The 13462-nt window shown below is 54.2% G+C and overlaps 2 protein-coding genes across 5 annotated transcripts in view; both read right to left on the bottom strand.

The window, feature by feature from the left end:
• Positions 1-7372, bottom strand: part of Tmem63a (transmembrane protein 63A) — a 38237-nt gene extending 30865 nt beyond the window's left edge. Inside the window, exons 1-2 of one of the 4 annotated variants that reach the window (XM_052737815.1) lie at positions 5714-7372; positions 1224-1423 (exon numbers count right to left, since the gene is read on the bottom strand). In XM_052737815.1, the coding sequence (XP_052593775.1) occupies positions 1224-1412 (189 nt within the window). In that variant the 5' untranslated portion in view covers positions 1413-1423; positions 5714-7372. The other 3 variants (XM_052737816.1, XM_052737820.1, XM_052737817.1) reach the window with 3 other exon arrangements.
• Positions 7373-8296: 924 nt separating this feature from the next.
• Positions 8297-12909, bottom strand: LOC128110073 (left-right determination factor 1). The gene is made up of 4 exons (XM_052737830.1): positions 11470-12909; positions 10052-10298; positions 9618-9863; positions 8297-9086 (listed from the first exon to the last, which is right to left on the bottom strand). The coding sequence occupies exons 1-4, from the start codon at positions 11717-11719 to the stop codon at positions 8723-8725; spliced, it is 1107 nt and encodes a 368-aa protein (XP_052593790.1). The 5' UTR covers positions 11720-12909; the 3' UTR covers positions 8297-8722.
• Positions 12910-13462: the final 553 nt, after the last annotated feature.

Below are 13462 nucleotides of genomic sequence, written 5' to 3'. Positions count from 1 at the left end.
CCCAGCTGGGCTCTACCTAGTTCTCTCCAGGTGCCTCACCTTAGCCTAGCTCTCCCCATCCTCAAGGCATAGGATCCCACCCACCCGCTCTCAGCATACTGCCACACCTAGGCTGCTCCTCCCTTTTGGCCAAGTCCCACAAGCATGGAGAACTGTTCTTCTCCTGCCAGTATGATGGTGCTGAGAACACCCATCGGTAGTAGAGAGCCCTTTTTCCGGAAAGCCAAGGTGGTAACCGGCGGTTTCCCCATCAGTCGGTATGAACAACAGTGTAGCAAATTTTAAGAGCAACAATGTAGACCTTAGTCCTAGGAACCAAAATTAGGAAGAAATGCCTTTCTGTGGTCACGTTTAGGGTCAGAAGTGGGTGTGGGACCCTCTGCTCCCGCCTGGCAGGGACGGGGGTCCTCTGACTGCCTTCCCTCCCTTCCTAGCTTCCCTACTCAACTCAGTCACCTGTCCCGGTCAGATACGAACTCCACCCTCCCATATACCCCATGGTCTCTGCTCTTAGAAGCTAGAGTCAAGGGAGCCGCTGCTCTGGGGGTGTTCGTGAAAAGACAGTGCATATTAACGCCAATAAATCTAAACTAATCAGGCGGGGATGTGGCTCAGTTGGAAAGTACCTGTGGAGTATGCACAAAGGCCTGGGTTCCACCCCTAAAGCAAAACAAAACAGAACACACACACACACACACACACACACACACACACACACACACACACGCACACTCTCAACCATTGTTGAGTCACTGCAAAGATAATAACATCTGTTTCAAATTGGAGGAATCTTTGTCCACAGAAGGCCCACATTAAAGAAAGAGACACACATCCCCTGAGGTCAGCTCTAGGAATCTATTTCTTGAAAGCCCCAGGCACCCCAGGGTGACAGGAAGTACACACACACACACACACACACACACACACGAGAAGTTGCACCTGCTCCAACCCTGGTCCATACCCTCATACCTCTCATGCCACCCACCCTGAGGGCCAGGAGGAAGAGACAGGACTGGCTAGTGGCTCTGCAATCGGGATCATGATCACGCTGCCACACGAGCCCCAAGTCCTCCGAGGAAGGAATCATTACAGTGCTTCCAGAACTCAGGGTCCATCTACACATGTCCAGGGTCACAGAGCATGCACGGGTGTATGTATCTACCTCACGCGCACTCCCTAGATGGCCCTAGAGAACACGAGGTTAAACTGAGAGAGGACCTTACCAGAAAACAGATGACATCTATGAGCAGGACAGTGGGGATGCCTCCGAAGGTGACCCCCTGAAGCACAGTGCTGTTTTTAGCTGAGCTATAGCAGTACGAGTCATTGGGATGGTCCCCAAGGCCCAGGTTCCCACGGATAGACACCGCCTTGGACGGCCAGGGATCCAGGAATGGGGAGCTGGTCATCATGCCTTCTCTCCCTAGGAAACAAAGTAGAAGATGAGGGTGGGAACTTTCAGTTTTCCCAGTCAGCACCGTCAGGAAAACTGAACACCACACGGAAGAGGGCCTGGTAGAGCTCACAGACACCAGCTCTGTTCATGGGAATGTCCCAGATGGTCAGACTAGAGGACCCACCTGGGGACACGGTGAGCAGATGCCCCAAAGGGGGTAAATGAGGTAAAGGGATGGGGTGGTCAGAGGGAACCACTGCTGTCACTGTGCTGAAGTTCCTCTAGCCTCAAGTACTGCTGGGAAAATAGCTCCTGCAAGAGTCCTCAAGGCAACCAGAAACAAGCAGGAGAGAGGACCAGAAAGGCTAGGAAGAGGAAACTTCAGACACCAGCAAACTGGGATGGGAACAGCCAGGAACACTGTTACTGTTGGTCATCTGAGCCAAGGACAAGAGCCCTCTCCAGCTATCCTCAGAATGTCAGAGCCGGGATCTCCAAGACTGGTTGTACCTGGAATCCAAGTCTCAGAAACTTAATAGCCACCTATCTCCCAAACCAAGAAGCTGGGTACAACAGGACTGAGCCTCGAACCCTGACTCTTCGCTCTGTAAGTGCCCGCACAGGGTGCTTCCCTGAGAGAGGCAAAAGCAGGAGGGACAGCCAGAGAGAGGCCTAGGCCCTCTCCTGGGCGAGGCTGGGGCAAAGCAGGCCCCTGGCTCCGCCCTCTTCCATCGACACCTCCCCTCTAACAGAAGGTTCAGTGTTTCAGACACAGCTGCAGACTGGGTGCTGCCTTGAAGGCTCCTGGAAGCCCTGGCACATCCAATGGAAACCTCTCGAGTCTGTCCCCTGGCACTGAGAACTGAGGACTTCGGGGCCCAGGTTCTGGCCCACTCCTCACATCATTTATGAGTGGGGAGTCATAAGAAAGCACCTCCTCCTTGGGCTCCCACCTCCCCAAATCTGCTGAAATTTCAATTCCCAGAGGACTTTCTCAAAGTCGGTTTCTTCTCTCTGCTAGAGAGACCGAAGTGTTAGGGACAAGAAAAGGGGGTGAAGAGATCTGAAGCAGAAGTCTGAACTACCTAAAGTGCTGAAAAGTGTTCTGGGTCATGGTGGGGGAAGGGTCCCAATTCTGACTTCTGACACTGCTGTGCTGGGGAACACACACACACACACACACACACACACACACACACAGTGCGACGCAATATGCATGATAGGAAGTGAGGGAAGGTATGGGAGCAGGGGCCCAATCCCAATTCTGGCTCCTGGGACCGCTATGCTGGTGAACACACACACACACACACACACACACACACACACACACACACACACACACACACACACACATTCTCGCAGTGCAATGTGCCAGATAGGAAGTGAGGGGATGCCAGATAGGAAGTGGGAGACAGGCCTAAGAGAATGGATCACTTTCTTCTCCTCGAAGGAATTGGCAGTGGCTAGAGGAAGATCTGTGTACGGTGCTATAGCCGTGGGGTGGTGGCTGTGAACAGTCATGGATGCCATCTCCACCTTGAAGCTGCTTTGTCTCCTCTAACCCTCACCCAGAGGAGCAAGGACCGGTCTCACAAGGCCTGCAGCCCAGCACTCAGGAGGATAGGAGGATCGGGGTTTTAAGGCCAGCCTTGGCTACAACAGAAAGCTGAGACCAACAGACATGGCCCCAGGCTCAGTGCTGACACCCTCTGAGGCTTCAGGCACCCCTGGCACTAGTGGAAATCTCCACTGCTTCAAAGGAAAAAAAATCACCAGGACATCAGTACTTCAAAACATCCCTGCCTGGTGATGCAAGGCCTTCGGTTGCCACACTTACCAGAGGGAGGACAGTGGGGAGGTCCTCAGTTGGATCAGCACCCCTAGTTTCCCATTTTCAGTGAGTCAGGCCTCTGGCCTACTTCGCATTTCCTGCTAGGCTGTCCACTTCGACTTGTCCCTGCCACACCAACCTTCACAAACTGTCCCACAGTAACACAGATGACCCCAGTGCCACATCAGCCACAAGGGAGCCACCCTCTTCCAGTTTAGGAATTCAGAACAGAAGCCCTTCCTTCTGCACCCTGCTCCTGCTCGCAGACCTGCCTAAATGTCTCTCATCCCACGTGCCCATTTTCTGGTTCTGCCCAGTGGGTTTCCTCCGACCTGGCTCTTCACCTAAACTCCCAGAACAAGATCTCCTCTGGCTCCCAGTGGTCCTCTGTGCTGCCCTGTCCCTCTCTCCTCACCCAGCAGCGCCTGCAGCTCCAGCTTCCTGCCTCTTGTCCAGTGGCTCAAGGCCCTGCTAAAGTCAGGTAGCCCCTCTACCACTTCTGGGACTGTGGGCTAGAGGAGGCATCCCTCCCAAGCCAAACCCTCATACAGACCCAGAGGGCTTCTGCAGCACCCCAAGGTCCCCTAAGGCTAGAATTAGGGAAAGGGAAGCTAGACAGAACAAACAAAGGCTTGGAAAGAGAAAAGGAAAAACATCCTTGTAAATGTTCACAGAGGGACATTGTCCCAGGGAAGGGAGGCGCTGTGGTGGGGGTGGGAAGGGTGACTCACCAAAGTCACTCTTTCAGGGGCCTGGAGAAACAGAGGCCTTGACCCCAGGAGTGTACCTGTGGCTCCCCTTCCATAACAGCCCAGTCACACTCCTAAGTCACTTTTCTCATGCCAAGAGAATTTACCAAGTTTGGTGGGGGAGGGCTGGTGTGGTGGTACACCCATTTAATCCCAATGTGCAGGAGGCAGAGGCAGGTGGATCTCTTCAAGTTCGAGGCCATCGAGGGTAACATAGCAAGACTCTGACTCAAAAATAAAACAAACAAAAAAGAACTAAGAGAGCTCAGCCAGCAGGGAGGACAGCCTGAGCCAGAGGTCAGACCCAGCCTCCTCAGGCAGGTGGCCAGTCGTTCTGCCTCATGCAGACACCAAGGGCAGCTGCTGCTGTACCTCAGTGTCCCCCAAGGGCTACAATCAGGGAAATCAAATGCAGCAGAGCAAACAAGGAAGGCTTGGAAAGGGAAAAGAGGAGGAACCATTGTGTCAGACCTTCAGCTCTTCCAGCCAGGGGCAACCAGTTCCCACCCCCCACCCCGCCCCACCCCACCCCCAGCTGAGGGAAAAGTCAGAGGCTGCTCCTGGAACATTCTCGAGGCTCTTAATAAGCCAGCCCTTTCTTGCCTTCCCAAAGGAACTTGCTCTGAGAGGGCAGGTGGGAGCGCACCCATTGAGGGTCAACCAGACCAAACTGAGAAGCCTCTAGGGGTGTGGAAGCCAAACTAGAATGTGCAGCAAGGCCTGTGTTCCAACCCCACCACCACGAAAGAAGTGTGTGTGTGTGGGGGGGTGTCTTTAAAAAAAAAGAAAAGAAAGCAATTAGTCACTGTGGGCTCAGGAGTCCTACCTAGGTGCCCATGCTTAGCAGTAGTCACCATCCATCTTCAATGAACATACATATACGCAAATGCTCAGCATTACACCACCTCATTTCCACCACACACACCCCCAAAAAACCCTCAACAGGGCAGTCCCTGGGACCCAACCAGAGCTTCAGGACAGTAAATATGTTCCCAGGTCCTTTGCAAAAGTCCCTACAGCTCTTGGTCCCTGCCTAGGGTTGAAAGACAGCAACTCCACCCCACCCGAGGTCTCAGGTAGCCAGGCTTATCAGGTCCCTGGATAAGTTGTCGGATGTGGTTTCTTTACGGTCGCAGCTCTCCGGGCTCTTCCCCGCGCCCCCTTCCCCCGCCCTTGCCCAAGTCCCCAGGTTTCCTCCCCCGGATGCTACCAGGGCAGGAGTGGTCACCAGGACCGTACGAAGCCCATACTCTAGCCGGGTCTAGCCTCGTAAGGAATTAGAGAGGACTCCGAGGCTGCCCTCCGAGTTAGGCGGGGAGATCGGACCCGGCAGACAAACTCCAAAGCCGGCGGAGGAACAGGGAGGGACGTGTCGGCCACGCAGCCAGGTTAGGCTGTCAGGAAGTCCCAGCGGCGCGGGGTTTGATTGGCACCCTCTAGCCACCTGCCCGGCTCCTGTCACCCGGACAGCCGCCAGGGAGGGCGACCCGAGGCGTACTGCCCGGTGTGGACCCCGGCCGGCGCGTCCTGGGAGCGGCGGGTCGCGACCTTCCCTAGCTGGGCTCCCCTTCCCACTTTACCTGCGGCGGCGGCGGCGGCGGCGGCGGCGGCGGCGCGCGCCGAGGGGAGTGGTCTGGCGGTACCTGGCGGGGCGGGGCAGCGTCCCCACCACTTAAAAGTTACAAAGTGAAACTCCGGCGCCTCTTGCACATGCGCAGAGCTGCGTCCACGCCTTACCTAATTTGGACTCTTTCGCCCGCGCCGGCGCCAGCTGGACCGCCAAGACCGTGCGCCAGGCAGTGAGCCCGTCTGTGGTTCTCTAGCCCTGGTCCACGCGGGGCGGTCCTCGCCGAGGTCTGCGGGCGGGATCAGACCAGCTTAACGCCCACAAGGCCGGGAGAGGACGTCTCCAGACTGCTGCTTTCCTTTGTGCCCCAGCACCTCCCCACGGAGAGGACACTGGGCCAAGCCTAGGATGGTCGCGGCGCGGGAGAGTATCTGCAAACGTTCGTGATCGGCTCTGTGTGGGGTTGAGTGTCCCCAGGAACTTCATAAGCTGGCCCAGCTGGGGCGCAGTGCGGGAGAGCACCGGGGCACTGTAGACCTACCCTGCCCCCAGCCATCTGTAGCCACAGAGAGGCCCGCCGCGGTAAGGAGCCGGGACCTTGAAAGTTCCAGAGCTCTGTCCTGCCCTAAATAAAATACAGCATTTCTAGCGTTCCCTGGGACCACGACTTATTGCTCCGGCCCAGGCCACCAACGTTGCTAACTGGAGCCAAACACGCTGAGCATCCGGTGTGTTCTGGCTGGGACTTGGAGGTTTCCAGCGAACCAGCGGCCTCTGCACCTGCTTTGCCCCCTCACCCAGGGCAGGACCGTCGTTGGATGTGCTAGGGGAATGGACCTGTGGCAGGACCACTACTGCAAACTACCCACTTGCAGGCCTCAGTTTCCACAAGGAAAAGAGTGGAACCAAAGCTGGCGGTGGAGTCCTTGCCAGCACTAGCCAACTTCATGCCTGAGCAGCTCCTCGTTCCCCGGGGCACAGCTTTGCCTCTTCTCTGACCTCACTTCCATGTCTGAGCTTTCATCTTCTACTGTAAAGATAAAAATATCCTCGCCACCTCCCTGTCCCTGATTCTAGCCAGTGGCTATCTGAAACAGGGCGTCTTTCCTCCCTCAGACTTCCATCGGCTCTCCCTTAAGCGCCTAGCTAACAGTTATTTCCCAGAACTCTGTTGTGTCCTGCCTTCCCCCAGCTCTGCCTGGCCGTGCCCCTGCTCTGCTGCTGCCTGGCTTCTCTAGATCTCTGCTCATTCCCCTGGCTCCTCAGATGGATTCTGTCTTTTCTCCCTGCTCCCGCTCCACACATCTTTAGCCCTCAGTTCCTGCCTTTGTTGATGATGCTGACACCTGCCTGGCCTGTGTCCTGGGGTCTAGCCCTAGTCCTATTAGTATGGACGGTGGCACCACTACCACAGAAGAGAACAGGTTAGGGCGCTTGATAACGGAAGGCAAGGCTTTCCTACGGCTGCTCTTCAGTAGGTGACAGTTGTCTAAAAGTCCAGAGAAGGCTGTGATGTGATGGGTCAGAGTGTGAGCTGTCATAAAGAAAGCAGTAAACTGGAGGCTAGAAGTGTAGCTCAAGCTAGCAGAGTGCTTGGGGAGTGTGCATGAAGCCTGCTTTGGATGCCTAGCTCCATATAACCAGCCATGGTGGTGTGAGCCTGTAATCACAACACTGTTCAAAGTCTAGGCCAAGAGGATGGCTCTGGGGGTCAAAGCCTCTGCCATGAAATCCTGACAAGCTGAGTCTGAACCCCCAGAACCCACTGTTGAAGGAGGGAACCACCTCCCAAAAGATGCCCTCTGACTTCCACAGCACATGCTGGCTCTCTCTCTCTCTCTCTCTCTCTCTCTCTCTCTCTCACACACACACACACACACACACACACACACACACAATTTAATTTTAAAAATATTTAAGGTCATCTTTGACTGCCTATGGAGTTGGAGACCATCCTAAGCTGCATGACACTTTGTCTCAAAGAAATAATAATACTAAAATTAAAAAACAAACAGGCAACTCAAAATTGAGACCCTCTCAAAATAAACAAATCCAGGGTGTGAGTTGGACTAGCTCAGATGTGCCAATCAGTGTGTAAAGTAATTATTAAAGCATTGGTTCCTCAAACCACAACTATGGAAGTTGAGGATCGCTCCTATTTACTGAGTCAAGATGAGAAGTGTTAGGAGACAGACAGACTATGGGATTTTCAGCTAGCAGCTGTGCAGACTGGCAGGGAGACTAAAAGTTCCCTTCCCTGGGCTGAGATCCTGCATCGCTTATTTCTTTACAGTCTCTTTCCCTCTGATGTCTGAATCCTGTTAGAATGAATGGACTCAGCAAAATAAGCTGAATCTACACACACTTTGTTTTTGTCGTATTGAGCTTGCAGCTAGGAGCAACTGTCAGGGTCACAGGCACTGCATCCTATAGCACAGAAATCAGGAGCTTCCCAAGGAGCGAGACCTACTGACATGCAATGTTAAGCCTAACTGAGGTAGCTACAAAAAAAAAGTCTCTGTAAACGTGGTATCCTGCATGTTCCAGACAATCTGTAATGCTCCCTGTATCAGTCTGAGAGGAGTGAGCCTCGTTCTTCTAGAATTATGAATGACATTGATTTTTTTTTTGAAACAGGGTTTCCCTGTGTAGCCCTGGCTGTCCTAGAACCAGCTCTGTAAAACAAGCTGGCCTCGAACTCAGAGATTCACCTGCCTTTGCCCCTGTCTCAAAAAACAAAACAACAACAAAAGTTACAGAACAAAATATATTTTATTCACATCTAGCAAAGTCCGTATTACCTAGGTTGAGCGTGTTTGATACACTTGTTTCTTAGGTCCAAAGTTAAGACCGGGGCTCAGCCCAGATCCAGGGACAATTAGGAATTCTGTCCTTAGCTTACAGTAACTATACATGTAAGTGCTTTAACATATAGTGCAGTGAACAATATGAAGAACAGAGATGACTAGGTAGGGCCCCCTAGTGGCCAGTGAGTCACATTCCTTGAAGGTAAAAGCTAGGGGATGAGGCAGGTCCAGAGGAGGCAAAAGCAGAGCTCATCAAAGAGCACAGACAGGCATTAGCCCCCTCAGGGATTCAGAATCCCCATCTCTCCCGGTACAATAGAACACTTCAGATATACATGGAAGTCACATCCTTGGGGACTCCACTTCCTGTGCCTATGGCTCCAGCGTCCTGGGTATGGGCGCTCCATCAGAGGCACAGCTACACTTCTGCACCCTCATATTGGGCAGGCTGACCACCTGAGGCCTGGTCCTGCCTCCCTCCTTAATGCTGACAATCATGGGCAGGGAAGTCATCTCTGAGGCAATGCACTGCCGTGGCCCCAGAAATGGCCACTTGATGGTCAGGGACTCTGGGAGCTGCAGGCAACTGCCCACACACTCGTAAGTCAGGAACCCTGGGGGTTCGAGGATCCAGTTCTCCGCCCACTTCATCCCCTGCAGGTCCAGATACATTTCTTGGCGACAGCATCGGGTGCCTTCAGTCACAGGCACCTCCGGGTCACAATTGCCTTGAGCTCTGTGGGAATGAGACAGCAGAGGTCAGCTGAGAAGGCTAAAATCAGGGCATCTGGGAGGGAGACTTAAGATCCAGCTCCCCACTGGGCTGGGCGGTAGTGGCACGGGTCTTTGATCCCAGCATTTGGGAGACAGAGGCAGGCATATCTCTGAGAGTTCAAGGCCAGCCTGGTCTACAGCACTAGCTCCAGGACAGCCAGGGCTACACAGAGAAACCCTGTCTCAAAAAAAAAAAAAAAAGCTCTCGCAGTATTCAAGAATTGGGCTGAGTGTATAGCTCACTGGGAGAGCACTGGTATATTGTGAAGCCCTGGGTTCCAACCCTAGCGCCACAGCAAAGGAAACACCTGAATTGGATATTTACGTGGGTGTGGCTAGAACTAAAAGTAAATAACATTTACTGGGGGCTTCCTAACAGCCCGAGTGACTTTTCTAAATATTCACACACTCTGAAACTCTGACATTTCACAGTTAAGTCAAATTTCCCATTTGTCTCTGGATTTCGCTTATCAATTTAACCCACAGCTCCTACCCGTAGTCCTTGAGGTCCAGCGTGTGCAGCTCCAGCTGTGGCTCGCCCTGGCCCTCGCTGCCCGGCGCCCCTTGCGCAGCAAACCGGACCAACTTGTGTGCGCTCCAGGTCCCCGGGCCCAGGTGCTCCCTCTGCACCGACACCTGCAGCAGCAGTGGCTGCCTCGGCCGGCTCAGCTGCTGCCAGAAGTTCACGGCCTCGGTCACGTCGAAGGCCTTCCAGCCGCTCTCGTAGACGGACACGAGCCTGAGACACAGCTGCGCGTCAGGCGAGGGGACTAGCAGGATGTCAGGGAGGCCCTGGAGGAGTCTCCAGTCCCGCCCTGTCCAAGGCCGATCCGAGCTCCCCAATCCCGAGAGAGAGAGAGAGAGAGAGAGAGAGAGAGAGAGAGAGAGAGAGAGAGAGAGAGAGAGAGAGAGAGATACAGCCAATACCTAGAGTCGATGAGGGCGGTGCGGTTGGAGCCATCCTCGCGGAAGCGTAGCCACTCGATGGTGACCCGAGCCCGGGCACTGTGAGGGGACAGCCTCTTTTGCCTCCGGAGAGCAGTTCTGGGGACTGGTTCCTGGAACAGCCGCAGCACGGCCTGCACCAGCTCGCTGTTAGGCGGCAGCCGCTGCTCCATGCCGAACACCAGCAAGTGCGTGGAGGTCTCGGACACCAGGAACCTGCCTGCCACCTCTGTGAACATGGACAGAGTCAGCCGGGCCTCTATTGGCACCAGATAACCTCCAGAGCGGCAAGACCCGAGGCCAAGATTCCTTTCTAATCCGCGGGAGAACTGGGAGCCGGAAGCCCATGAACACAGTGAAAAAGGGGTACCTCTCCCTATCTAGGGATTGTAAATTTTGCAATGAGGCCCTGGATGCTGAAACAATCCGTTGGAGATGTGTCTTTTTTATTATCCACTTCTACCCCTGGTGGAAGGAAGGAGCTGACCGGGTTCAAGAGCTCAGCACTGCAGGGTTCTTTAGGGAAGGTTGCGGAGAAGATGGGTGAGGAGTACAGACAGAGTCAGGCAGCAGAGGCTGGAGACTGGAAATTCAAGGTCACTAGTGAAACTGCGCCTCCTTTCTTAAGGGGCAGACTCTCTCATGAGGATTTCTGCTCAATGGCACATCCATGAAAGAGGAACAGGAGCCTGTGAACATCTTTATCAGGACCACTGAACCCTAGTGCAAACGTTAAGGACTTGTCACATTCCTAAATGGCATCAGTCAATGTGTTCCCTAACACCCGAGGCTCTAGGAGAGCAAGGTGCTCACCTGAGCTTCCGGCTACACCTGTCCTCAGCGGTCATCTCTATAGCCTGCTCAGAACCAGCATCCTTATGTCTCCAGGCCTCGGTACCATAGAAGAATGAATTTGGGGGTGTGGCTGTGCCCTAGGACTGATTCCAGCTGGAAGAGGCGGTGCCACCATGCTGGCCCCTGGGATGCCTGTGCTCTCACTCTTCCAAACTTTCTGTTACCCAGGACCGCCTCTACCCAGTCACTGTTCTCTGTCCATGGCAAGACATAGTCTGCCACTATTCCAGGTGGTGGCCCCAAGAAGTTCTGTGTGGCCTTGACCTCTCCTGGGGCTCTGTTTTCCTCCATTCTCCTCTCTCTGCTCCTGAATTTCCCAGCAGTTTCAGCCCCCCTTTTCCTATTCCCCCAAGGGTCCTTCAGTGTGCAGCCAGGTCTCAGACCCAGGCACCCTCCCAGATCTGCACACCCTCTAGCAACCCCCTCAGACTATGACCCCATGACTTCCATTCTGAGCCCCACAAAGCAAGGGCCCATTGACACCACAGATGGGAGGGCATGGGGAGCCTGCCTTTCCTAGAGATGAAGGACGTGGGAAGGCTTACCTCGAAAGTTCTGGCTGAACCTCTTCCCTCGGGAGCGGCTGGCGTGGCTGTGTTGCAGCTGAGCCACATACTGGGCCCTCACGTGGGAGGGGATGGCCAGCCCCTCCACATCAGCCTTGTCCAAGACCGGCGGCTGAGTAAGCTGCAGCTGCTGCAGTAAGCTGCTCAGGACCTGCTCTCCAGTCAGAGCTGCCCCGGGGCCAACCAGGGACAGTGCCCAGAGTGCCCAGCAGAGCCCTAGGGACCGCATGGTGCTGCCCAGGAGGAGGAGCTGTGGATGTGTGTATCCCTGAGGTGTCCTGAAAGGGTCTTGAGTCTACTGAGGGCTGGTGCAGACCAGCTATATAGCTGGCCCTGGGTGGGGGGTGGGGAAGAAGGAGGAGAGAGGTCACACCCCTGGGACCTCCTGGGAGCTCAGCATGAAACAAGCCCCTGAACCCTGAGGAGGGGCTGTCTAGAAAGGACACAAAGACCTGTCTGGACTCGAACATCTGGCCACTACTGTCTGTCAATATGCCTCAACATTGACTTAAGGGTGCCTGACCAGTTAAGATATTCAAGGTGGACGAAGTAATAGCTCAGTGGTAGAGCACTCGCCCTGCACACGTGAAGTCCTAAATTCAACCTCAGCACAGACTGAGGGGCTGATCTCGGCGGAGGGCTCATTCTCTGCTGGGTGCCTGCTCCCAGTGTCTGGAATGTGCACCTATAATCTTGTTCATTGCTGCTTCCAAACTCTGGAAAGATCCACATGCCAATCAACACCTGGGCTCTCCAACCGACTTGCCTCGCAGTACACCTGGCCAGGTGTTCCAAAGACTTCTGGGGCTGATAAGAGCCAGCATGTCCCACTTTGGGGAGGATTCCTTGGTCACAAAGCCTGGGGCTGGCCAGTAAGGAGCCCCATCCTTTCCTTTCCTTCCTCTATGGGAATTAAAGTTGAAAGTCCACCCTCCCCCAATTTTTGAGAATAGCAGCTCAGAGAAGGGGCAACATAAAGATCAGTGCCCACTGCTGAGTGGTGGTGGCACACACTGTTCGTTAATCCCAGCACTCGGGAGGCAGAGGCAGGCGGATCTCTGAGTTCAAGGCCAGCCTGGTCTACAGAGCGAGTTCCAGGACAGCCAGGGCTACACAGAGAAACCCTGTCATGGAAAAAAAAAAAAAAAGATTAGTGCCCACAATAGTCAGTGCTTTCCATATCTCTTGTTATCTTCTGCCAAGTCTGCTCAGGCACTTGAAGAAAGCTAGAAGGACTCAATGCCATGTGTGTGGCAGGAGTAGGGGCGTGGGGTGTGTGTGGCTATATTCCTCAGTCTACTAAGCCTCCTCCAAGACACTGGCCGGACGCCTGAATGTGGATTTGCGAGCTGGCTGAAGAATTGTACTAGAGAAATAAAATTGAGCAGCCCACCAGGAGTAGAGCTGCTAAATAAAACCGAGACTGAATTCAGGACATGATTACACTAATATATTATTCACTGTTTACCTATGATTTGCATTACACCAGTATCTAGAGCTTTTATTTGCGGATTCTGGCAACCTCAGTCGGGGGCTAAAGAGAAAAGCCATAGTGGATTGCAAGACTTGGTGTGTTCCATGGCTCTCCAGCAGGGCCACCCTTTGTCATGCAGAAGAGCAGCTGTCGTCCCCACCACTCCTGCCTGGGTCTGACCCAGGTCAGGCTTGAGACTGGAAAGAAGCCCCCAAACCAGGTCTTTGGCCCATTCCAGGAGAGAGGACCCCTGGAATGAAGTCTGGTGCTCTCAACCCAATGCCTTTCCTGGCTCTAGGCCAGTGCTAAGGGCCTAGGGGAGGGCAGTGGCCCCATCATGCTGGGGATGAGGGCTGAGGTCAGAGAGAAGCCTGGTGCTCCCTCAGTCCCCTCCCACTCTCTGGCTCTTATGATTTGACTCCAGAGGTTGGTCTGCCAGGTGAGGGCTGGGGCAGCACACCGCAATGGGAGCAGGATGTCATCTTAGGACCTCCAGAG

This window comes from Peromyscus californicus, unplaced genomic scaffold, assembly GCF_007827085.1.
Source record: "Peromyscus californicus insignis strain IS unplaced genomic scaffold, ASM782708v3 Scaffold_14__1_contigs__length_90479793_seg_2, whole genome shotgun sequence".
In the NCBI taxonomy this organism is placed as follows: Eukaryota; Metazoa; Chordata; class Mammalia; order Rodentia; family Cricetidae; genus Peromyscus; species Peromyscus californicus.
The sequence above is the reverse complement of the archived record's forward strand: the minus strand, read 5'-3'. Positions and strand labels throughout refer to the sequence as shown.

What these genes read in the sequence shown, in the direction of transcription:
- LOC128110073 (XM_052737830.1), bottom strand. Translation starts at nt 11,719, where the DNA reads ATGCGGTCCCTAGGGCTCTGCTGGGCACTCTGGGCACTGTCCCTGGTT. An exon ending in GTTCAGCCAGAACTTTCGAG is followed by an intron (nt 10,299 to 11,469) that starts GTAAGCCTTCCC and finishes CCATGTTCACAG; the next exon opens with AGGTGGCAGGCAGGTTCCTG. An exon ending in ACCGCCCTCATCGACTCTAG is followed by an intron (nt 9,864 to 10,051) that starts GTATTGGCTGTA and finishes GCTGTGTCTCAG; the next exon opens with GCTCGTGTCCGTCTACGAGA.